The sequence below is a fragment of the Asparagus officinalis genome, chromosome 5 (assembly GCF_001876935.1).
Source record: "Asparagus officinalis chromosome 5, Aspof.V1, whole genome shotgun sequence".
NCBI classification, from domain to species: domain Eukaryota; kingdom Viridiplantae; phylum Streptophyta; class Magnoliopsida; order Asparagales; family Asparagaceae; genus Asparagus; species Asparagus officinalis.
Window position 1 is genome coordinate 6,511,558 of NC_033798.1, and position 25,174 is coordinate 6,536,731.

Consider the following 25,174-nt stretch of genomic DNA (forward strand, 5'->3'; position numbering starts at 1 on the left):
GGATTTTATATGAGCTGCTTGTGCATTTTGTCGAGTTATATAACACCATTGATCCTTGCAATACTTTTCGTAAAATTGTGTAAATGGTTTTGTGATATTGTTTTGTTGTAAAATATTGCAAAGTTAAGAGAGGACACTAGAAGACAGTTATATCAATTTTTCGAGGTTTTGATATTTTAGACAATGGTTAGAATATTTCTGATGAAGCGACTACTGTTAGTCTATAACCAAGATTGCATACATGTTTAAATAGCACATATCTGTTTTTTATGGTGATTATTATGTGTTTTAATTATTCAGTAGATTTTTGTTTGTAGATGGTAATCAACAGAATCCAAAGAATTATTGTTTATATTATAGCAAATATTGCAGTATGAACAGTAAATCATATTGTTCATGATACAGTACTTTTACTGTAGCGTAAACCGTACTTGAAGTTACTATTTATACTACAATATTTTTGATGTATCGTAAACAGTGTAGCAAATCAAATATATTAAATCTTGGATCCTTCTTTAAATATAAAGGAGTAGATATGATTTCTAAATCAAATATATTAAAAATTGGATCTTTCTTTAAGTATATAATGATAGATATGCTTTCTAATTTTAAGCATCCAACAATTAAATCAAATGTATTAAAACTTAGAAGGAGGCGAGTTCAAAATGCAGTGCTTAAAGTCGTGCTTTGCATGAGATGCACATTAGTAATTCAAGAAAGGTAAAATTACTACATTGGTATATTTTGTTGACCATATGTGACAGATTGCTATATTTTCTTATTCTGATGGTGATATGGTATATTTTGTGGACTACGGTGACAAATACATCTTTATTTTCCTGGGGCCGAATTTCTGGTCAAATAGAGTTAGGTGCATCTAACGTGATTGCCAACGTGGATGACGGTTGGAATCATTAAAATGAGCTGAAATGAGGTTTTTTGCTCAAGTTAGGGTTCAAATTGAGAATATTTTTCTTCTTTCTAAGGTTAATTTGGGTAAGGCAACTAAAATTGAAGATGTGTCCATCTCCAGTTATAATTACCCTGACCAATTTAACGTTAAGAATTAGATGGACACCTCTAATTTTAATCGTAACTATTTTTTAGTGCTAATTTGACAAAAACTCCTTTTCAGCCCATTTAATTGATCCTAACTACCATTTACGTTGGCAATCACGTCGGATGCACGTGACACCTCACGTGACCATATTTGGCAGGAATTTAACTCCAGCCAAAGGATAGAGGTATTTGTCAAAGTGATCCACAAAAAAAAATACCATATCATAACCGGAGTAATAGAATATACTAATCTGATAATTTTGCCATTCAAATATAATTTCGCTAGCGATTGCATGCTCTCTTGAAATACTTCTTCTCTGGGGTTCCACGAAATACAATTTTTTTAGCGGAAGTAGGAGCTCTTGAATAGTGCATGTTGAGCTAAAATAAACTCCAGATTTTATCAACATAAAATTGATAAAAGAAAAGGAGAACACTTATGAGTCTCATTTCGCTCATTTTCTTATAACATTGTCCCACTACAATATTATTAAACAGATAATAGAAGATACATTTCGTGCATGTTTAGGAACTTTAGATTATAATACACAAATGGCGTACAATCTAAGTGGACTATAATCTATAATGTTTGATAATTTCAATGCGCTATAATCTATTTTCAACACTAGAGTGTTTGGTAATTGGATGATTATAATCCTTTATTATTGTCAAAATGATCAAAGAGGACATGAGATTGGTGATGAGTTATTAAATGAGACCTTGAATTTTGTGAAATCATAAGGAATATAATTGTCTTTTTTTTGCTCAACCCTCATTACTTGTAGTCCTCCAAAATTAAGCTAAGTACTTTTAACTTATTTTTTGATGGATTATAAGCTAATCAATACTATAAGCCAGTCAAACATCTCAAAGACTACTTTGACCATTTACCAAACATGCTCTTCATATCATGTAGATTATCAAACATGCTCTTCATACAACGTACAACTATTACCCATTTTTATCACTAAAACAAAATTTTTTTGTTCTTTCTTTCCTTTTTCTTTTCTTTTCCTTTTTTCATTCTTTTTTTTTTAGAAACCAAGAGATTCTATTACAAAGCATCAAGATTTATTTGAGTACAAATATGATCTGAATCCAAAAAAGTACATTTATATCTGTAAACAAATTGGACTAAATTGTGAGCACATACATTACTGAGCACAAGCTCAAGACAATCTGTTTACCTAACAGCTGCATCAACATTTAATTTCACAATGTTAAAATAAGTAGTAGACCAAGAGAAGGGCGAGATATATATTAATCTTGAAAAGTGGTCCTGAGTTCATCATGCATGAGGAATGTAAGCAGGTATACTCTTCAGCCAGCGTGAGATTATTGCCGCGAAAACAACTGCAAGGGTACAGTTGATAGGAGAATTGAAGGGGTGGGTTTCATCCGTTGGTCAAACCAAGAAGCAAGGGATATTGCCGGAGACGGAGTCATAATCTCGGTCAGGTTTCAAATGGAGCGGGAGAATTGACGGGTGATAAGTAGGCGATCCAGAGTCTCGATCTCCAAACTACAGAGAGGGCAAAGGGGGTCGATCGAGATGCCAAGCATCACAAAAGAGTCCTTAAAAGGGCAGCCCATTTGTCTAAAGCTCTCCAAATGAACATCCGCGCCCGAGGTGGGATGACTTTGAGCTTTAAATAATTTCGAAACAACCCCCACGACGGAGATGTGGGAGCTATCAATTAGTAGAGAGTAAGGGTGCTAAACCGTATCCGTATCCAGGAAATATCCGTAACCGTATCCGTTAGAATACGAATATGGTTACTCAAATCTATAACCGATAGGATATGGTTATGGATATGGTTTTGTAGTGAAATATCCGTATCCGTATCCGAAATATCCGAATATATATTAGTCATACTCTTACGATAGTTTCGATTCTTAGATTATGGATTTGTGGTTAATTTTGATGATCAAGCTGTCTAATCTCAACTTTTCAGTTATAATGGACATGTTAAACGAACTCTTTTGCATCACATGAACTATGTTTTTCTCAATACTATCTAATTTTCTCATAAATGTTTTGTATCCGCATGCATATCCGCTTATATATCCGCAGGTATATCCGTAACCGTATCCGATTTTAGCGGATATGGTTATAAATTTTTCTTATATCCGTATCCGAGATGGGTAAGCGGATATGGATATGGTAAGCATCATATCCGAGCCGTATCCGGACCGAATGCACCCCTAGTTGAGAGCGCATCCAGAGGAGGTTATATAAAGCCTAGAGGAGAAACAAGACCTTTCAAAGTAAGCGTATATGTAGATTGGCCAGGAACAGGACATCAATGGATAGGCGTGCGAAGCATTTCACCGACGATGGTGATATAAAAAATTGAAGAAATTAAGTCCACGTTCCAAGAGCAGGTGTCAGGATCAGTAAGGTCCTCAACCATGGAGATGTGGAGGGGGAAAGTGTCTGGTCTCAGCCTCAGGGGATGACTGGACTGGTTAGCCAACCATAAGTCATTAAAGATATCAATACATCCACCATCGCCAACAATCCAAGGACAACCAATTTTGGTCAAGTTCCTACCTTTCAGAATGATTCCCCCACGATGTCGAAGCCGAGGGCAGGGGAGAAATGCACCAGAACTTTACTAGGGTCTTTGTATCTTCTTCCAAGGAATGAAATGGGCTTTCCTTTGAGTTTTTTTTTTTGAGAAAAAGGATGAATTACTGTTAATCATAACAGTAATTCAGCCAGCTAAATTAATAATAAAACTTGGTTGTTACAAACAGATACACACCCCCAACCAAGAGTGTGTACTCTAGTTCAAACAAAAATTACAAATCAAAAGAACTCCTGCTCCACAACATAGGATTATCCTTTCCCAAAGCAAAGAAGAAGCTATCAACTACTACCAAAACAAAATAGCAGATCACTGTATCTTTAACCAGAGTGGCTTTCCTTTGAGTTGTATCATGATTCCGCCAAAAACATCTGTATATTTGATCAAAGTTTATTGCATGAGGTAGACAGGATAGATTGAATGGGAACGATTCTGCCGGCTTGAGAAAACACTTTTTTCCTTCCATCCCATCACCTCTTGGATTTCAAAAGCGAGAAAAACAGTAACCTAAAGAGAGCAAAAAACCCCAAAAAACAGATCCCAAACTTACGTCACCGCTGGGAACCAAAGTACAACTACTACAACTTCCATCTTTGTGACCGGGGCAAAAAAGACATAAATTCCCAGACACCGGTGACGAGAATTGGGGTTCTCAGTCATTATGTCTTTCTTTTCATAGACGTAGAGCTAATATCAAAATATATGCAGCAACAAAAGAATTTTTGAACATAGAAAGTTAAGGAGCAACTTGTAAAACAAACAATTGTAAACGTATATGTCGAAATTTGCATCCTTCAATCTTTCCCACATGTATAAAAGTTCCTAACATCACGTAAAGAAATCAGAACTAAAGCCGACCCCCAACATAAAGCCCAACGCTACAATGACATTGGAGTGCCACATTATATCCATAGCAAAAACCCAAGCACATACTTGTTTCATCTCAAACTAGTCTACAGCCATAATCCTTTTCCCACAACATGAAAATGTAACAAACAGAAATAAGCTATACGCATGTCAAGAAACCACATTAGAATTCATTAGATCAACTGGAAGGAGTCAAAATGTAAAGTTCCTTAGCGTTTGGAGTTATTTACTACCTTTTTACATCATCCTAAACTTTATATATACTTTGATAAAAGAGCAAGTGTACTTTAAGGATTGCCTTTCTCAGGGCAGACGAGATGGCTACTTAGCCATCCACTTACCTTCATAGAAGACGATAATATGTGCACATCTGGATCAGCCAGTTCAACTATCAGAGCAAAGCGAGAGAAAGGATTAGAATCCAACAAAATATTAAGCACAATTATATGATTTAGTAGCTGACGAAGAATATTAGATCTGCCCAAACAATTTACTATTCCCGAGTGACATTTATATGCATATATTTGTCAACCCTTGCAATGATTGTTAAACCATTTTATTTTATTTTCATAATAGGCAATTCAATGAAAAAGATTTAACAAACACAGCGACATAAAACTCCACTTTCAGCAGGGTACTACCTTAACATCAGAATTATAACCAAACTTCATTGGAAACGGTAGATGATCTACTAACTTTATGGTCAGCAGATGCAGCAAGTGAAAAAAGGGTAACGTATGCTATGTGAAGAAGCTAATAACAACAAATGCCTAATCCTAAGCCATTAAGATTTTCCATTACAAATGAACTACTTAGCGAGACAGAGAGTATATACATTCTTCCAATTTGAAACACATACACTTGGTTGTTTATTAAAGATACATGTTTCAGATTTACTCAGAACAAGGGCTCATATGTTTGTTCCCCTAAAAAAGGGGTTCATACTTTTCGCTGCCAGAGGGGAAAAAAATAGTTACATATTTTTTCATAGAACAGCATGAGATTAACTGAGAAAAATGGTTTCCTGATCTTCACTTTTTCTAATAATTGAAGGGGGAACCAGGATAAATCCCTATTAATATCATAATGCATTTTGTAGTTTCAAGATGTTAAGGCACTACTCTTGTTTCTTTATCACAACTTCAGTTTGTGTCTACTTACAGGAAGGGAAACTTCCTAAAGTGGAACTTGAGCACAGATGACTTTTATCAGATTTGTTAAACACAAGCAGTAGTTTAAGTTAGAAAATAAAATGGAAATATTCTAGAAAACTTCATTTAGCTGAATTCAAGATGCTCTAAGATGTTTACCAGTCAAGTTCGTTTCCTTTTCGATGCTTTCAGTTGCTTCAGTATATATTGAATGACTTCTTTCAACGTTGCTTTTCTTCCTTCTTTATAGTTCCAGAGCTCTGGAATAACGTATCTGCCACTGGGGTTGTAAGCATTGATCTCTATCAAGGCAGTTGTTACTGCATTGTAGACCTCCTCACCCAGCTCTTTTCTCAAAGAAACCAGCTTTTCATCATCTTCTCGCAATACTTCCTGCACAAAATACCCATTCCACATAGTTCAATAATACAACAGTTTTGCAAAGCCAAATGCACTCGTCCACCCCAACAAAAACACACCCACACTCCCATACAGATGCAGACCCACACACATATATAACTAAAAAAAAGCAATATCCTGTCATTTTAGAAAGGAGAAAAAAAGGAAGAAGAAGCATCATACATAGTTCACATTTTATAAAAGGTAACTTTACACTCTTTAGTTTTCAAGTTGGATCCTACTTGAATATGTCCCTTATTTTAGACATTGAATGAAAGAACATGAGGCAGCAGAAAGAAGATAAAGCTGTTGATCAAGAAACCCCAAAGCATATGCTAATAAATGCATAAGTGAATTTCATAATCAACGTATAAAGTTTCATGTTGAAAAGGTGTCTCACACTAGAAACACAGAGAAGAAACAAACAAAACGACAACTAACGTACATTCTTTCCAATTGCCATGAAATTGTCCGCATATTAATCCAAAGACACTAATGAAAAATAAATCAGAAACAGATAAAACTAGTTAACGTAAGCAGTTATTTATGCAAGCATGCTAAGAAACATTTAACTAGTTTCCAACTTACAATACTCAGAACAGATGAAACTAGTTAAAGCACTCATTAATATAGAAGACAAGCAATAGCATTGAGGTTTCTGTAGCAGGTCATGGAATATGGGTGGATATGTTCGGACCATTTACCGAACAAAGCAAGCTCAGGACACTAAGTTGTAATATAAGATACTTCAGTCTCTTGATGGAATAATTTGCAGCTACCTCGAAAACAAATAAACAAATAATAAAAAGAAGAAAATCTGCTGATCTTGATTATTACCACACCCAGAAGAATTTAACGACCTACTTTAGTGTAATCACTAATCATGAATGCCAAAAGAGACATTTAATAATATAAAGTTACAAATAAAAAAACTTGATGCAAGTCTAAAATTGATCACCAATGGAGATAATATATCTCACCTGAGTCTTGTCACCGTCAACAATTACTTTAAATGGATGCCAATCTGGATTCTTCAAATACTCTTGCCACTCTGAACAAAACTCTGCAGCTTTCATATCTGCATCAGCCTTTGCAAAGTTTCGTCTACATGCAATTTCAAAAGCTTTCGGATCAAGTTCACCCATCCTCTTTATCCCGATCAAATTAGGACTGCTCAGCATGTCCAGCAAACCCTATATATGAAGATTACGTTAGTAGATCCTTATCCACTGGAAAACAAGAAATTACCCACAACGACAAATAAATAAAACAGTCCATACTGTCATGAGTTCTTTACGAGCATCTTGAAGCTCATCATTGCTCATTCGCTCTTTGACAACAAGAGTTTGATTAAGAGCTTCCAGACCCTCCATTTCTTCAATTTTCTCTTGTAGTTCTCCACTCATTTCTTCCATTTTTTCCTTCTCGCTGGAATCATTCTCCCCACCCATATGCTTCATCACATTTAACTTTCCTCTCAACTGTTGTATCTCCAGTTCCAACTTTTGTTTTGCATCCAATTGCTTCTCTAGGTACAATATTTTGTTGAGCGCAGCCTCTTTTTCTCTCTACGCATTAGACTTAGTCAGATGATGGCTTCAACCAATATTAGGCTTAGTAAACTATTCAAGTTCTGTATAGAACATCAGAGTAAAAGAACAAACCTTCTGTACTTCAAAAAGCTTCAGGACATTTTCATCAGCTTTTTTCTGCTCCAGGGATGCCATTTCAAGAGAGCTATTCCTCAAAGCATTCTGCAGGGAAGGACACAAAATTAAAGTTTAAATAAAAGATTATAATACGGTTAAGCTTTTGCTAAAAAAAGTATATTCCTGACTAGGATGGTGTACTTGATACTGTAGAGTAAAAGTAGGTATGTAAGCTTATTAAACTTAGTATAAAGTAGCCTTGAACTAGGTTACATGACATATCATAGATGGCATGTGTTGCTGCTATATACTAGTTTACATGCTATATAGCCAGTCTCCACTCAAAGTTAGACAACAAAAAAGATGAAATCGTTGGTTTGACCACTCGATTCAACAACTATACACAATCTATAAGTTTCCAAATGAAATTGAGCAACATTACACAATAGCAAATTCTTAAAAACATATATTTTACTGAGTTTGATATTGAGGTCAAATCCATTAGAATTTTTTTCCAGGTGTTCCTAAGAGCTACTACTCTGCTGTCCATAAGCTTTGCAACAATCTCAACCGACAACACTATTCATTGCAAAATTTTGTAAATATGATGGGGATGTAAACCTACATTTTCAAGTAAAAAAAATGAGTGCATAGTGAAGGTTGTGTTGCATTCATTTATTCTTAAACTTGAGCTTTAAATCAAATTAGGTTATATTTTGCAATATGTACAAAGATGGTTTAGCAGGTAGCCATGCAAAAGATCACATTCAAATTCATTCTGCAACGGATGTTACACATAAGAGCATTCAACCTGTTTACTCACAAAATAAGCAGTCCAGGTACTACTTTCAGCCTGTTTAGTTGCAAGCTAAATTCTTAGCATACATCAAAGAGAACAGCATGATGCTCTTTTCATCATACTCTCATTGTCAGGAAGAAGATAATGTTAATCCTCATTTTGCCTGGACCAATTGTCATTCTTTCATCCGCAGGCAATACTAGATTAAAAGGAATAATCAAGTGAACTATGGAAGTTAATGAAAATTTGTTTTGTATTGAGTAGTTCTAATGATAGTTTTTTGCAAGCTCTCTTAAAGGCATGCAGGAACATCAGACTATTGCTACCTTCTGTTTCTCAACAGCCAATTTGCACTTCTCTTTGTCACTCTGTGCGACCAGATTGTCCAATTGTTTACATCTTAAATCAAGTTCCATTCTTTTGGAATCCAACTGAGCACGTAAACGTTCATTCTCCTCAAAAATCCTGCGAGAGTGATCCCGAGCTAGGCACTGCATCTTCTGTATTTCTGAAATCACAAAATAATTGCAAATCTTATGAGCACCTATAGAAAGAGGTCTGCAGAAAACATAACTACATATGAACTTGCTCGAAATCAAAATGACTGCATGTTTAAATGTAAATATACGACTCATGAGGGAACAGTTTTCTTAGGCAGAACCTGAGTTGTGATCGTTAAAATGAATTAAAAATGTGTAGATGCATAACCAAATGTCCCATGAAACTAGTCCCATCAACAAAATAAACACAATTAACAAAAAGCATGGTTAACTATAAATTAGATCAAGCTGGGTTTTATTTCAGTGCATTTCCATACTCTTAGGGAAAAAAGAAGGGAAAAAAGATCTATATACCAATATTATAAGCTTGAAGTAATGCCTCCTTCTCTTCCATCGCCTTATCAAGGGACAGATTAGTTTGATTATACATGCATTCCAATTCTTGTAAATGTTTATTTTTTGCTTCAATCTCATTTGCCAGATTTGCTACAAGTTTATCCGTTTTGCGAGACTCTTCAGTTGTAAGATCAGTAATAGTTTTCAAATCTGCATTTTTATGCAAGTACTCCCCAACAGGACCCCCGGAATTGTAATCATCAGCTCTTGCAACCCATCCATATATCTCCGACGAATGCTGCTTCTTCTCATGCCAATCATTTTTACCCAAGTGCTTGGCTTCAAAGTGAGTTTCAAATGCCATTGCATCTTTAAATCCAGTCCAGTCCTTCTTGAAATCAACAATTGCGTTACCAGTGTGGCCTCTGTAGTTCCATATAGGAATGACTTTTAAGGGATTGAATCTAGACAGCTGCTCTTTCAGCTTTGTCCCACTTTCACCAACATGTCTTCCATTTCTCCACTCAGTTGGAACATTGACAAGGACACCCATCCAAGGAAACACAAAAACATCTCCCTCCTTCAGCTTAGATGACTCCGGAGTTATGACTGTCAACTGCAATGATGGGTTTGGTTCAGCAACCTCATTCTTCAGAAAATTTGCCAAAGCCCTGTGTCTGGCCTTCACTTTTGCTCCACGCTTAGATGATATACCAATTCCATTTGCATGTTGCAACAAGTCCTTGTAACGGTAGTCCTGTTTCTTTTTAGCCGCACAGAAAGGGCACTTGTAAGAGTTTTCTAAGGCTTCTACTTTAAGTTCACCCATCTTAATATGTTTGTATGATTTATCCTCATACTCATCTATCTCAGAGTCAGTTATCTTTGAGGCTTCTCCTTCTGAGCTGTCCATGGGGACTAAAGTAAGCTGAAACAACCATAAAACAAATACAAGATGTCCTAAGTAGAACCAGTAAACAAAATGCAGCAAAGCAACAATAAGTAACTAAGATATCTGAGTAGAAAGCATTACAGTCAAGGACGTCAAATATGAAAAAGCAACTAAGGGCAGCAAAGCAACTGCAAATACTGAGCAAGTGAAAGGAAGCAACAGCCAACAAGAGCTCTTAATTTATTTGGACATGAAAAAAATGTTGATAAAGGAGAATAGCTTTACGCAAGAGAGACAAGTCAACCTCAAATTTGTCTTTAGCAAACAAGAGTAAAAATAAGCACTAAAGAATAGAATCTTTTGAATCATAGTATACAGTTGTTCAAACTTCAAGATATAGCTATCTACAGAGAAGCTACTCGAGTTCTCAATGTTGTTATTAATTAGAACTTTATCAGCAAACAAGAAAATTGTCTCAAGGAAATGACTAGAAATGGCACAAAGATAACATACTTTGATTATATATAGATCAAAATAAATCGACGAATATTTTCATTTAATTTTCAAATAGTTTTCTACCACTCGATGGAATGCTTATTTACAACAGTATACTAATTGAGGAGAAGAAACAATCAAACTAGGCACTCTCGATAAAGCAGGATACTCTTGTTAAAAGTTTTAGAAATGAAATATTTCGATCCACAAGATTATGTGGCTGTAGTGATACTGCATTCTATTCCAACATAGATGACAGCTTATTCAGCAAGTAATGCTTACAGTTAAGGAAGAACAATATCAGATAATATGCAATTTAACAACATCTGATCCACAACCCAATCAGGACTAACATGTACGAAGAAGGAAAGGACTCATACTAGATTTTTGGTGGTACCTGGCTTTGGGCTTATGCTTTGTTTTCCTACATGCATCTTTCTCTTTCTGTACTTCAAGGCAAATAAAAAGATACAAGCATTTAATTCCAAAGTGAATAGAAGCCGTTAACTCACAAAACTCAGAGAAAGAAGGAGATGCAAGCATACTCAGATAAGACAATTTAAGTGGTTACGGTCAAGGAAGAAGAGCTTATGAACTAAAAGCTAGTGAACATTGAATAGAGGTGGATGACCTGACTAGCAATCCTCCAACAGAGCTATTATACCTATGACTTACAAGGCAAACCAAATGCCACATGTTGAAATCATGCAAACTTAAAATGCCTAATGGTTGCCTTTTTAACATTTCATTTCTACGAGAAAATTCAAACGCGTAGAAGCTGTTCTCGACAATATCAATAGAAGTTGAATTCCGATTTTAAGCCTAGGCCAAATAACCACAATCAACCTTGGCTCACAATTGTCACGTGACTCACATCATTCAACAATATAAGGCAGCAAGCCAAAACCAACCTGGACACAGACCTTGTTTGAAAGAACAAAATCAATAACCAAAAATGAAATAGATATACAATTAGATTATATGACAATGATAAAAGTTAAGCTCCTACTGTAACAAATACATTTAAAATTTATAATGTTTGTGAGTTTGTTTATAACCAAATACATATTTGCCTAATTATTATGAAATGGTGCTAATTATGTGGATTACCCAAAATCACAATCTCAACGACAGCACCTGAATTAAGAAGCTCAAACAGTAATAACAGTGCTGTCCAACAGATCCACAGGCATATTATATACAGTCATACTATGGTTACATACATTGTTTTAGTGCTCACTTAAGAGCAGCAATTAATCCGAGTCTCCGAAAAGGGAAAGCCCGGATATATAAACATGCAAAGTTAATTATAGCACAAGATCAAATGCATTTTGGACTTTTAGTAACTGCAACACAGTAAATAGTTCTGGATGGAGCTCCTTGCTTTCATCCTATCCTATCCTAAAGCTAAAAAGCAAAAGTAAAATAAACAAACAAATAAATAATTTTCCTGTTTTCGAGGACATTGCAAACCTAACAATTCATAATATTATCTTCACTAACAGTGAGCAGTTCATTCAAAGCAATAAGGCTAACAATTTAAAAAAAAAAAAAGTTTATCTACTGTTTCATTCACTGAATCCAAAAAAAAAAAAAATTGGCTGTCAACCCTCACAATACCAGCAGCATTCAGAAATCAAGAACATCCAAAATGCTTCTGTCACCTAAAACCCCAATTTCACGAACATGCAAGCTGCTTATCATTTAATCAGCCGCACAAAAACAAAATTAGCACTAAAAAACTACACAAAAACACATTAAAAGTCGGAAATCGCCATTAACTCCAATGCAAATAGTAAAACGCTCAAAACAAAAGAAATCGCAGCAAAATACGACAACATTTGAAAATTTCACAGGTCTATTTCTAACATCTTCGACACATTCTCTTTCTTCTATTGTTTCTATCGACATCTCTGATCGTAGAACTTAACAAGATTGAGGATAAAAACAGCCCTAGCTCCGAAAGAAAGAAAGCAATATTTAGAACTGATGGTTGAGATTTTTGCAGGAAATGCAAGAAAATCACTAGTGTTTTTTTTTCGATTAACAAAGTAAAAAAAAGGGATTTTTAGGGAGATTTACCTCAAAAAAATTTCCCTCCACTCTCTGTAGAAAATTTCCTTGCGGCGCAAGAGCGTGAAAAGGTAGAGCTTTTAAAAAAGGAAATTTTTATTTTTGGAGTTTAGCGCCTCTTATTAATTGTTTTGGAATTTCATACGACTTCCGATGGAAACATACAGGCGGGTGGTGGGGGACATCGGCGGCACGTGCAGCGCACCAGTCACATGATACGGGCGCACGAAAATTGACGCGTGATGTGTCGAAAACTTCAGCGTCTTCACAAATACCTGCTTTGATTTATCCAGTTTGTCGCTCGTAAGGCCGAAGCTACTGGATAGAAGCCTACGAGTACGGGGACTAATTTTGTTTGAAGCCCTTCGTAGAACCATGTAAAAAATTTCTTCATAGGGGAGTTATCTTAAAAAGTGGAAAGCTTTTGTCGAATAACTGGAAATAATTTTTTGAAATGAATATCTTAATAAAATGTTGTTGGATAATTTCTAAATAATTTATATCTATATTTAATTTATATCATACTTCCTTTAAAGTACGAGTTTGTTAAAATCTTTCCAAGGTTAATATTAATATTCGCTATTTTAAATATTATTATTTAAATATTAACCTATCATAATCATAATTGTTTTTTATCCTGATCTCATGTGAATCACCTACAGCTCAACAATTTTTAAAAAAGAAGATGAAGAAAATACACGAAACAACTATATGGTATTAGTTTGTTAAGGTAAAGAACTAACATACTATAATATATGAAGTATTACAAAAAAAAAGTAAATTAACTTTCAATATAATGTTTACTATCTCTTTTCAGCACCTAAAAATAGTCTAATTTTATCCAAAAACAAAGGTGGCGAAGGATTGATGTCGACTCAATAAAAAAATGAAACAAAAAGGAATGAATTATGAATGACAATGTTATGAATGTTTTATAGAATGGTTTATTTTTGGGTAAATTAAGAATTTTTGGAATGAATTTTCACGAACTTGTTTTAATACTTTTATATACTTATGTGGATGCTTTAATCATATAAAAATGTAATAAAGTTAGAATTTGTTGTAATATACTAAAGAAATGAAACGAAAAATGGACAAGAGACAAGAGAATAAGATAAATTGTAATTTTCATTTCCATCTCCTTTTTTTCATACATCCACCAATTTATAGATACATTGTGGAAAACAAAAAGACATTGGACTAATGAAAAGTCACCAATAAATATTCCACATTAATAAAGTAATGTCCACATTCATTTTGTCTTTTAGGTTTCCACAAAATGACTTTTGGATTTTAACACTCCCCCTTGGACATTACTTCAAGATGTCAATGCCTCATTAAAAACCTCGCTAGAAAAACACAGTGGGATAAAAACTAGTCGAGGAAAAGAGTACACGACATTAGTAGATTCTTGTTGCATTAGTTGCCTCATTAAAAACTTTTAACTAAGAAAACCCTATGGGACAAAACTTAGTAAAGGGAAAAAGAGTACAACTATAGATCTTCGGGATCCAAACTTGTGTTGCATTAGTTGTCTCATTAAAAACCTTTAGCTAAGAAAACCCTGTGGGACAAAATTAGCAAAAGGAAAAAAAGAGTACAACTATAGTCCTTCAAGGCGCAATCTTCGGGATTGCATTGAAAATTCGCTCCCCCTGATGATAACAATCTTCTGAGTCTGCGCATTGAAAATATGACGATAGACCTTCAGGGCCCAATCTTCAGGATTTTTCTTTAAGAATTTGCTCCCCCTGAAGACGATAGTCTTCTAAGTCTGCGCATACCAATATTGTGAACATATTTCTCAAAAGTTGATGTAGGCAGAGATTTGGTGAACAAATCTGCAAGATTGTCACTTGAGCGAACTTTTTCGATGGTGATTTCGCCATTCTTTTGGAGCTCATGTGGATAAAAGAATTTTGACGCAATATGTTTTGTCATGGTTCCATTTACATATCCACTGCTCATTTGTGCAACACAAGCTGCATTGTCCTCATAAAGGACAATATGAGTAATATCATCTTTCGCTGGACCACACGATCCACGAATGTGTCGTATCAACGATCTTAACCATACACATTCTCGTGAGGTCTCATATAAAGCGATAATCTCTGAGTGGTTATAAGAAGTAGTCACCATAGTCTGCTTAACAGACCTCTAAGAAACAACAGTACCACCACAGAGAAATACATAACCAGTCTGGGATCTGGCGTTATGGGGATCAGACATGTAGCCAGCATCCGAATAGCCCACTAATGTCATATCTTGGTTTCTTTTATAGAATAGTCCAAGATCTTTTGTACCTTGAAGATAGCGAAGGATATGTATAACACCATTCCATTGTCTCCTTGTAGGAGAAGCACTATACCTTGCTAGCAAGTTCACCGCAAATGCTATATCAGGCCTGGTGCAATTTGCGAGATAGAGAAGTGCTCCAATGGCGCTCAGATAGGGAACTTCTGGCCCTAACATTTCTTCATTATCTTCTTTGGGTCTAAATGGGTCTTTATCCACTTCGAGGGACCGGACAACCATTGATGTGCTAAGTGGATGGGATTTGTCCATATAAAACCTTTCCAAGACCTTTTTCACGTAGGTCGACTGGTGTAGAAAAATTCCTTCTGGGAAATACTCGATTTGCAGGCCGAGACAAAACTTGGTTTTTCCCAAGTCTTTCATTTCAAACTCCGTCTTTAGGCATGAGCTAGCTTCTGTAAGCTCCTTGTGCGTTCCAATAACATTTATATCATCAATATAGACTGATATAACACAGAAGCTATTTTTGAATTTCTTTATAAACACACAAGGACAGACATCATTATTTGCATATCTCCTCTTCAGGAGGAACTCACTCAGTCGGTTATACCACATTCTACCCGACTGTTTCAAGTCGTATAACGACCTTTACAATTTAATGCTATACATGTTACAATTCTCGTTTTCTCTCAATTCAGGAATTTTAAGTCCATCAGGGACTTTCATATAAAAATATTAGCGTCTAATGACTCATATAAAAATATGGTCATGACGTACATATACTGCATATATAAATTCATAGTTTCTGCCATAGGTATTAACTTGCGGAACGTAATACAATCACTAATATGAGAATATTTTACATCTAAATCGATGTCGGGTCTCTGCGTGAACCCATTGAGCTATGAATCTCGCTTTATATCTCACCACCTTACAATTTCATTTATTTTTCTTACGAAGACCCATATATATCCTACAGGGATATATGAACTACAGGTTCAAAATACTTTAGCGAGTTCAGCTCAGCCTCAATTGCCACTTTCCATCTCACCTAGTCCGAGTCCGAATGCTTCAAGCACTCTATTACCGACTTTGGATCCAGATTATTTTCGAAGATAGTAAGAGCAACTGTAGAGGCAACTATGTTGTCGACAACTTTTATATTTATATTATATATTTCTCCTTTTTCACAAATTCGTGGCCACTTCAATTCTTATTTTATGTCATACAGCAGGAATATGGGACTTGGTCACTCCTTTGTGATCAGTGAATGCGTCTGGCAGCTTATTTGCCAAATTTTGCAAATTAATTATCTTCTGAACTTCGAGTTCAGCCTGACTAGTTCGTGGATCTAAATATTGAAGATCTTTTTCATACCACGATATTTCCCGACATTCATTTAATTTTTGGTGTTTATCTCCCCCTGATGTCGGGATATGATCTTCATCGAATATGCAATCAGCGTACCGAGCAGTAAATTGATCCCCTGTCATGGGCTCTAGGTATTTTATAATTGACGGAGTTTCATAACTAATGTATATACCTAGTTTTCGCTGAGGGCCCATAGAGGTACGCTTGGGTGGTGATAATGGAACATAAACTGCACATCCGAAAACACGCAGATGGGAAATGTTTGGTTCTTTACCACGCACTAGTTGTAAGAGGGAATAATCATGATATGCAGTGGGTCGGATTTGGATTAACGCAACAACATGTAAAACGGCATGTCCCCAACAAGAAATAGGTAGTTTTGAATTTTGTAATAACGGTCTAGCTATTAATTTGATTCTCTTAATTAACGATTCTGCTAAACCATTTTGAGTGTGGACATAAGGAACCGGATGCTCTACTTTAATGCCCAATGCCATACAAAAATCATCAAATGATTTGGATGTGAACTCGGCAGCATTATCCATACGAATAGATTTAATTGGAAAATCAGGAAATTGAGCTCGTAATTCAATGATTTTTGCTATTAATTTAGCAAAAGCATTATTACGGGTGGATAACAAGCTGACATGAGTCCATCGAGTAGAGGTATCGATCAAGACCATTGTAGGCTGTCTAAAAATCACAATAGATAGCTGATCCAAATAAGCTCCGACAATGGAGGTCACAATCAGACAACTTCCCAATCACTGCATCCGCAACTCCACAATCGCCACAAACACGACCTCACTTCTGAGATGATTGATCTTGATGGCTGCGACAACAGCATGAATAGTATTATTAGCAACTATTGGAGATGCTGATGAGCAGTGGGATGATTTCAGAAATAAAAGGTTGGACTTAGTTGGTGGGTTGCTTGGTAGAGAGCTGTGGGCAAATATTCATCTTTAAGACACTATGGATGTTGATTCCCGTCTAGCTCCTACAACGAAAGCTACAATCAAATAGCTTTCGGGTCGGTGAACGAAAGTTGCGAATGGAGGGCTTTTCACATAGATCGAGAAGAGTTACAATTCAACGACACTTCCGACGACGGATGAAAACTCTATTCAGCAGTCTTCACAATCTACAGTGAAAGTTACAATCTGACGACTTTGCACAAGCCAAACGTGAGCGACCCTCGCGTTCATAGGGGTTCAACCAACACTGACCCCCGCGTTTCCAAGCAGGCACAAGCCAAAACGCGAGCGACCCTCGCGTTCAATGGTGTTCAGCTAACACCCAACCTCGCGTCTCAATCCTAAGAAGCGAAGTTGGGTTCTGAATGCCAGATTGGGCGTTTGACTCGCTCAAACATGAATCGAACGGTTCCAAAACTGTTTATCCCACGTCCTGAGGGATTTTCGCCCACGTAGGAGCGGATATAGAGGTCAGTTACAACCTCTTATCCCCCTATAAAAACTCAACGAACTCAACTGAGTTAGGGGTGGGTTCGATTTTTTCTGGGCTCAGATCAGCCCCCTATAAAAACTCAACGAACTCAACTGAGTTAGGGGTGGGTTCGATTTTTTCTGGGCTCAGATCAGAGGCTGGCGGCTGGCTCTTTGAAAACAGAAGATAAAAGCCACTCGGGTTTGGAGATTTGGCAGCAGCGAAATCCTTGAAGATAGGATTTTTGAATCAATCTCAGAAGATCAAATCTGAGGGGATTCGTCAGCAACAGAATGACAGCTTGATCATTAACCGAATTTTCGGTTCCAACAACTCTACTCATAGAGTTCAAACTCATTCAGAGTTCTTAAAAAAACTCATTCAGAGTTAAACACAAAACTTTCCACAGAAGTTTATTGTTCCCACGAGAGAGAGACACTCGGATCGTCAACAGAGAGCAAATTCGACGCGAGCAATCGAAGGAGGCATTCCATCGCTACCGAGAAGAACCCAGTTTTAAACAAAGGAGAGAATCAAATTCGTTCTCTCCTCTTTTGTAATCAAGTTGTAATCGAGATCAAAGGAATCAAAGTTAAATTTTCTTTACTCTCTTCTTTGCAATTTTTCCTACATACAAAAGATGGCGACTCCGCTGGGGACTAGCTTTTCCGACGAGGAAGTGGTGGCGCAGTCCGATGTCCACCTCATGGGAACAACAGTAGAAACTCTCGTTGTGGAGTTTGATCAAGCAAAGTACGAGGAAATCTTATCCTCAGGATCGCTTAGCCCCAAGGCTAAGCACGATGTCCGTGAGACCTCCAAGAAGGTCAATTCTGTTGTCGAAGTGCCGAAGAAAGCCCTCTCCTTCGGCCAGGAACTCAAACTGGCTCTGCTGGCGGAAGATCCCACATTCGCGTCAACAAAACGTTCTTCGGGCCACAAACGGCCTTTGGAGGAAACGAGCCCTGTGAACGTCAGCGACGTTGCTGCTAAGGCTTTGAAACAAGCCAAAAAGAACGCCGATCGCCGACAGAGAAGATCCATACGACGAGCACACTTACGTGAGAGCCGAATGCTGACCCAACGCGAGGACCGCGTCTCTGAAAATCCAACCGAGCCTAGCGTTCCCAAAGGAGAACGTTCACTTCGCGGCAACGAGCCCGACTATGAGCCTCGGCTTATACAGATGAAACGCGACCCTGAATGGCGCGTTATTACTTCAAAACGCAGCCCTCAGAGCGGAGCTGCCAAAACCAAACGCGACCCCCAGGGGCGCGTTCCGATAGAACATGACTCTCAGGAGTCTTTTTCACCACTTAAACGCGACCCTCAGTGGAGCGTTCAACTTAAACGCGACCCTCAAGGAAGTGTTCAATTTAAACGCGACCTTCAGGGGCGCGTTCAACCTAAACGCGACCCTCAAGGGCGCGTTCAACCAAAACTTGACTCTCAGAGGTCAGGTTCATCATTTAAACGCAGGCCTCGGCCTAGTGTTTTCAAATCCCAACGCGACCCTCGCGTTACTTCTCAAGAACGCGACCTTCAAGAGGTCCGTCGGGTTCAAAAAAGTCAGCGTGGCTTCAAAATCCACGTTCGACAAGAACCAATATCACCTACCCAAGGGCAGGGGGTTCCATCTCCACCTCCAAGCCCGGGGAAAGTTTCCTCCCAAGTTCCTGATCTGCGGGAATTGTTGTCGAGAGGAAAATCAACAGCACAAGCAGCTCACTCATGTCAATGTGAGAGGCTTATCTCGGCGGTTCTGTCAGAATGCCCTTGTTGTGCATCCGCACCTCGGCAGTCCGTATTCGACAGGTTGACGAACGTTGTTAGGCCTGCCAAACGACAACGCCGCAACAGAAAGAAGACAACTGAAGCGGAATACCCTCAGGTCACAATCAACATGATCGGCCGATGGAAGGCCTCGCATACTGATTCCGACGAGTCACAAGAGAGTCATCCGCCAACTGTCCGAGAAATTTATGACCAGTTCGAAGGAGTATATCAGAATACTCGGACTCGGACAGGGGCCATTCGTCCGATTGACTATCAAAAGTTAGCCAAGGGCGTCACAACAAGTGATGAACATTCGGCAATAGCCGAATCTCAATCTTCAAGCTCTGTCGGAGCACGGGAGGTCTCCGCTTACACGACAGAGAACCATGAAGATATAGCCAAAAGAGTGGACGAACATCAGGTCATGGTGGATGAGCTGGAGGCTCGCCTTAACGCAATCGCCAACCGAAGCGAGCTCCGGGAAGAGGGAGTTGTGCGGCCTTACCCTGCTGAGTGGGATACAGCTCCCTACCCACCGAAGTTTAAGGCCCCTACCTTACAACCGTTCGATGGTACAGGATCGCCGAATCAGCACATTTACTACTTTAAGTCCCAAACTGGGGATGTGGTAGCAAACGACGCCATCCTGACCAGGCTATTCATCGGTACCCTTAAAGGTGTCGCTTTCGAATGGTTCATGAAACTGCCTGCTGGATCTATCCAGAAATGGGTAGACCTGGAAAGGCTGTTCTTGGCCAGGTTCTTTGAGGACGATACGGAAGTCTCAGTCCCAACTCTTCTCGCCACTAAGCAAAGGAAAGGAGAGTCTATCAAGGCCTATGTGGAGAGATTCCGCAGCATGGCATTACGATGCCCCTCAGGTATGACACAATCAACTCTGGTTGAAACTTGCAGGCACAACCTGCAGACCCAGCTCCTTGCTCAAATAGGGGTGGCAGAGTGTCGCTCCTGGAGATAACTAGTTTCGCAAGGAGAACAAGCTGAGGAGATAGTGGCGCGTGTCAAAGCTGAAGAAGTGCCACAACCCAAGCCGCAGCAGCAATGCAATCAGCAAAATGCACAGCGGTCTAAGGGAAAGGAGACTTTGGCAGCCGACTACACACGAGTACCACCGCCGAATAAGCAAGGCAAGACGCCAAATCAGCAAAGAGCGCCCAAACAGTATTCATTCAAAGAGGAGCATGTGGATACCTTATTCCAATTGCTTCGAAAGAACAACAAGCTGCAATTGCCTGAGGTCAGGAAGCCGGATGAAGCAGGGAAAGTGGATGACCCCAACTATTGTCGTTATCACAGATTCCTTGGACATCCTACCAAAAAGTGCTATGTCTTCAAAGACATCTTGCAGAATTTGGTAAATGCTAATGTGCTCACCTTGAAGCCGGAGCAGAAGACCGTATCCACTAATATGATAGCGGTCCAATTCGGTGACTTCCCCCCGGTAGTAACTGCGAACGGAGTCGTCCCCATTCGCAAGGGAGAAATGCACCTGAAGAATGTTGACTTACACAGTCAGAAAGACAGGGGGTTGGTGCCCCTTACTATCCTAAAAGGGAAAATCATGTGGGTCCACCCTGATCTGCTAGGAGATCAACAATGGACGAACACCTCGTCCAAAAAGAAGGGAGGCAATGCTAAATCTTTCAACACGATTAGCCCCTCCATTACTGAAAATGATGACCACCTCAAACCTCTTACTGATTCAGAAGAGGAGAGGATTGTTCTAGCAGCATACCCAGAAGGCAATCCTGGCACTCGGTCAGGGAAAGCTTACCTGAGGGATTATGGCCAGAACACTCCAGAGGTCGAGGAACAGTCCCAAGACACTGGGGGTTCTGTCCCGAAAAATCTAGTTGATAAAGGGAAACAGAAGGAGCTCCGGTTCAACAAAGATCTCCACCTAGAAGTCGGAGAATCGAGTGCTCCTTTCCAGTTCAACGTTATGGCACAGTTGGCCAACATACCGGCCAGGATTACCTTGTATGAGCTCCTGAAGTTATCCAAAACCACCAAGGAAGCTCTGATCACCAGGAAACTGGAGAGTCGAGCGCTCCCTTCCAATTCAACGTCATGGCGCAGCTGGCCAACATACCGGCCAGGATTACTTTATATGAGCTCCTAAGGTTATCCAAAACTACCAAGGAAGCTCTGATCGAAGCTTTAAAGAATACGGAGAGCTTAATCACCCAAGTCACTCCAGTTCCTGAAGCTTCTGATGATCAAACTTGTCTGCAATGCCTGCAAGCGGCGAGAAATCTACCCTGCATATCGTTCACGTAAGAAGACATGCAGGTCAAACATGAACATGACCGACCACTGTACTACACAGGGTATATCGGATCCTCCGTAGCATCATGCCTTACAGGGTCATGCAGGTCTTAGGGATTCTTATGCACCGATTGCACACCACCTAGACTACTATCTTCGGGTTCAATGCAAACAGTACCCGACCCCTGGGAAAGATTAAACTCAGATGCCAGATCGGAGATCTCAAGTCTGAGGTAGCATGCTACATCATAGATGCGGACACGTCCTACAATCTTTTGCTGGGACGACCATGGATACATGCAAACCGCATTGTCCCATCTACTCTGCACCAGGTCATGAAGTACGCCAATGACGAGGGCGAAGTTCGAACCCTAATTATAGAAAAGTACCCCTTCCGAGGAGTAGAAAACTTCCATACCGACTCCGTCTTCTATTCGGAATCCCAAGAAGAAAAGTACCCCTTCCGAGGAGTAGAAAACTTCCATACCGACTCCGTCTTCTATTCGGAATCCCAAGAGAAAGAAGATGTGGACAGCGGTAATGAAGCTGACATCGAGCCAGATCCTGAGGAAGATTGCCCTTGGGAATTAAACTTTGATGTAATGGGTCAGGGTGAGAGTAATAATGATGTACCGAGTGGGGGCGAGTGGTGCATTAATGAAGATTTCATTTTAGCGTACTTGTCTGATGTCTCTCTTAACAATAAACAAATAGAGAATGATTCTAGTGCAGGTACCAACCCATGGCACGTACTGTGCACCGAGGCGTCACTCACCTTACCAATCCAGTCATCTTTCGCTTCGGATGAAGAAGTGGAAGACGCACAGAAGGCTTTCTTCAAAGTCCCATCCAAGAGGAGAGGGCAGAAGCCGATCTGTTTTGGTAAAGTCAAACCCGAACCACTCCGACGTGGAAGTTCGGAAGAAGACGATGGGGTCCCCCAATTCCATTACCACAAACCTAATTCTATATATTTAATGAAATGAATGGGGTATAATTTTAATGAGAAGCACGGCTTAAACTTCGGGAAAGGAAGACGAACGCCGATCTGAATGTCTCTCACTCCTGAAGGAAAACCTCTGGACTATTATCAAAAAACCGGAAGAGGCGTGGGTTACGTCACACCTCCCCCTGCCTCAGAAAATAAAATCAGTAATTACCTGCGGCAGGACCATTCATCCGGAATATCGTCATACGAGTCCGACGTCAGTGTTGGACCCTTCTTTAAAAACTTGACTGTGAACATGGTTTCAACCAGTCATCCAGATGAAGACGCAGGGGGTGACGAGGAATTATTGGAATCGACCGATGATCCTTGGATCAAGCGTCTCAATATCCTGTGGGATATGCGTTTCGAACAACGCGAACCACCCACTGAAGATAAAGTGATCCAAGTCAACATGGGAGATGAGTCTGACCCCAAGCCCATCTTTATAGCCGAAGACCTATCATCCACCGAGAAGGAAGACCTTATATCTCTCATCCGAGAATATATAGATGTCTTCGCTTGGAACTATGAAGATATGCCTGGCCTTGATCCGAAGGTTGCCGTGCACCGTCTCAACATTGATCCGGACGCAAAACCCGTTAAACAACAACAACGTAGGTTTCGTCCAGAGATCATGGAATCAATCGAGTCAGAAGTTAAAAAGCTTATAGACTCAGGTTTTGTTAGGGAAGAACAACACCCTGACTGGGTGGCCAACATCGTCCCAGTTCCTAAGAAGAACGGTAAAGTCCGGATATGTATCGATTTCCGCGATCTCAATGCCGCCTGTCCGAAAGACGAATTCCCACTCCCCATCACGGATGTTATGATTGACAACACTTGCGGGTATGAAAGGATGTCTTTCATGGATGGATTCTCTGGGTACAATGAGATCAAGATGCACCCGGACGATGAAAAACATACTGCTTTTAGAACACCACTGGGGGTGTATTGCTACACAGTGATGCCCTTCGGCCTGAAAAATGCAGGTGCGACTTATCAACGTGCAATGAACACAATCTTTCACAAACACCTACGAAAGAAGATCGAGTGCTACGTTGATGACATAGTAGTAAAAAGCCAATGCAAAGACGATCATCTTGCAGATCTGAAGACAATGTTCGAAATCATGCGAGCACATCAGCTGAAGATGAATCCGACAAAATCATTTCTCGGAGTTTCAAGCGGAAAATTCCTAGGATTTATCGTTACTTCCAAGGGAATCTCCCTTGATCCAGAAAAAGTGCGTGCCATCCAAGACATGCCACCTCCTAAGAATCTCAAAGAGCTCAGAGGGTTGCAAGGCAGACTGGCCTACATTCGAAGATTCATATCTAATCTTTCAAGGCGCTGCCAACCTTTCTCTAAGCTCATGAAGAAAGGAGTATCTTTTGTTTGGGATAGAGAATGTCAAAAAGCATTTGAGGAGATTAAGAGATATCTTACTCAACCGCCAGTTCTCGTGGCCCCTATATCAGGAAAGCCATTCCTGTTATATGTGAGAGCTATGGACCATTCCCTTGGAGCTTTGTTGACCCAGAACAACGATCAGGGTCAAGAACAAGCCATCTACTACCTGAGTAGGACTATGATGGGAGCCGAACACCGGTACAATCCGGTCGAAAAGGAATGTCTTGCCTTGGTATTCGCAATTCAAAAGATGCGACATTACCTAGTTGGACAGACAATTCACACCATCTCCAAAGTGAATCCCTTGAGAGTTCTGATGACGAAACCAGCATCTCTGAATTGTAGGCTCGCAAAGTGGGCCATTCTCTTGTCGCAGTACGACATGCAGTTCATGCCTCAAAATGCGGTCAAAGGTCAAGCGCTGGCCGACTTCTTAGCCGATCATCCAGTATCGGGAACATCTAAGTTGTATGAAGAATTACCTGACGAAGTCGCTGAAGCTTGCGCTACTCAAGAAGCTACGCAAGTGTGGAAGTTATTCTTTGACGGTGCATCCAGAGCAAATCCTCATGGAGCAATCACCGCGGGAGTAGGAGTAGTATTAATCTCTCCGAACGGCCACATAATCCCAAGGGGATTCTCCTTAATCGAACCTTGCACCAACAACGTAGCCGAGTATAATGCTCTGCTATTAGGAATGCAATTTGCTGAAGAACTTAATGTTCAGCACCTCGAGGCTTACGGTGATTCTCAACTCATCGTTAATCAAGTCCGAGGAGAATACGAAGTACGGCATGAAGATCTGATCCCGTATTACTTCGTAG

At 39.3% G+C, this 25,174-nt stretch overlaps 1 protein-coding gene across 5 annotated transcripts; it reads right to left on the reverse strand.

Moving 5' to 3' along the window:
• On the reverse strand, positions 4,666–12,921 carry LOC109842908 (factor of DNA methylation 5-like). Of its 5 annotated transcripts, none has more exons than XM_020411821.1 (9): positions 12,821–12,921; positions 11,119–11,182; positions 9,370–10,279; positions 8,842–9,023; positions 7,732–7,821; positions 7,348–7,635; positions 7,048–7,260; positions 5,828–6,061; positions 4,666–4,905 (listed from the first exon to the last, which is right to left on the reverse strand). In XM_020411821.1, the coding sequence occupies exons 2-8, from the start codon at positions 11,170–11,172 to the stop codon at positions 5,831–5,833; spliced, it is 1,968 nt and encodes a 655-aa protein (XP_020267410.1). In that variant the 5' UTR covers positions 11,173–11,182; positions 12,821–12,921; the 3' UTR covers positions 4,666–4,905; positions 5,828–5,830. The 5 variants fall into 5 exon arrangements, with proteins under 5 accessions (XP_020267410.1, XP_020267412.1, XP_020267413.1 ...); XM_020411823.1 differs by having other exon boundaries at positions 11,136–11,182; positions 12,821–12,920; XM_020411824.1 differs by having other exon boundaries at positions 11,136–11,187; positions 12,821–12,920.

Excerpts from the sequence above, each read along its gene's own strand:
- LOC109842908 (XM_020411821.1), bottom strand. The coding sequence starts at position 11,172 with ATGCATGTAGGAAAACAAAGCATAAGCCCAAAGCCAGGTACCACCAAA. Across the intron at positions 7,822-8,841 it reads TGGCTGTTGAGAAACAGAAG|AATGCTTTGAGGAATAGCTC; the intron begins GTAGCAATAGTC and ends CCTTCCCTGCAG. Across the intron at positions 6,062-7,047 it reads TTGACGGTGACAAGACTCAG|GAAGTATTGCGAGAAGATGA; the intron begins GTGAGATATATT and ends TATTTTGTGCAG.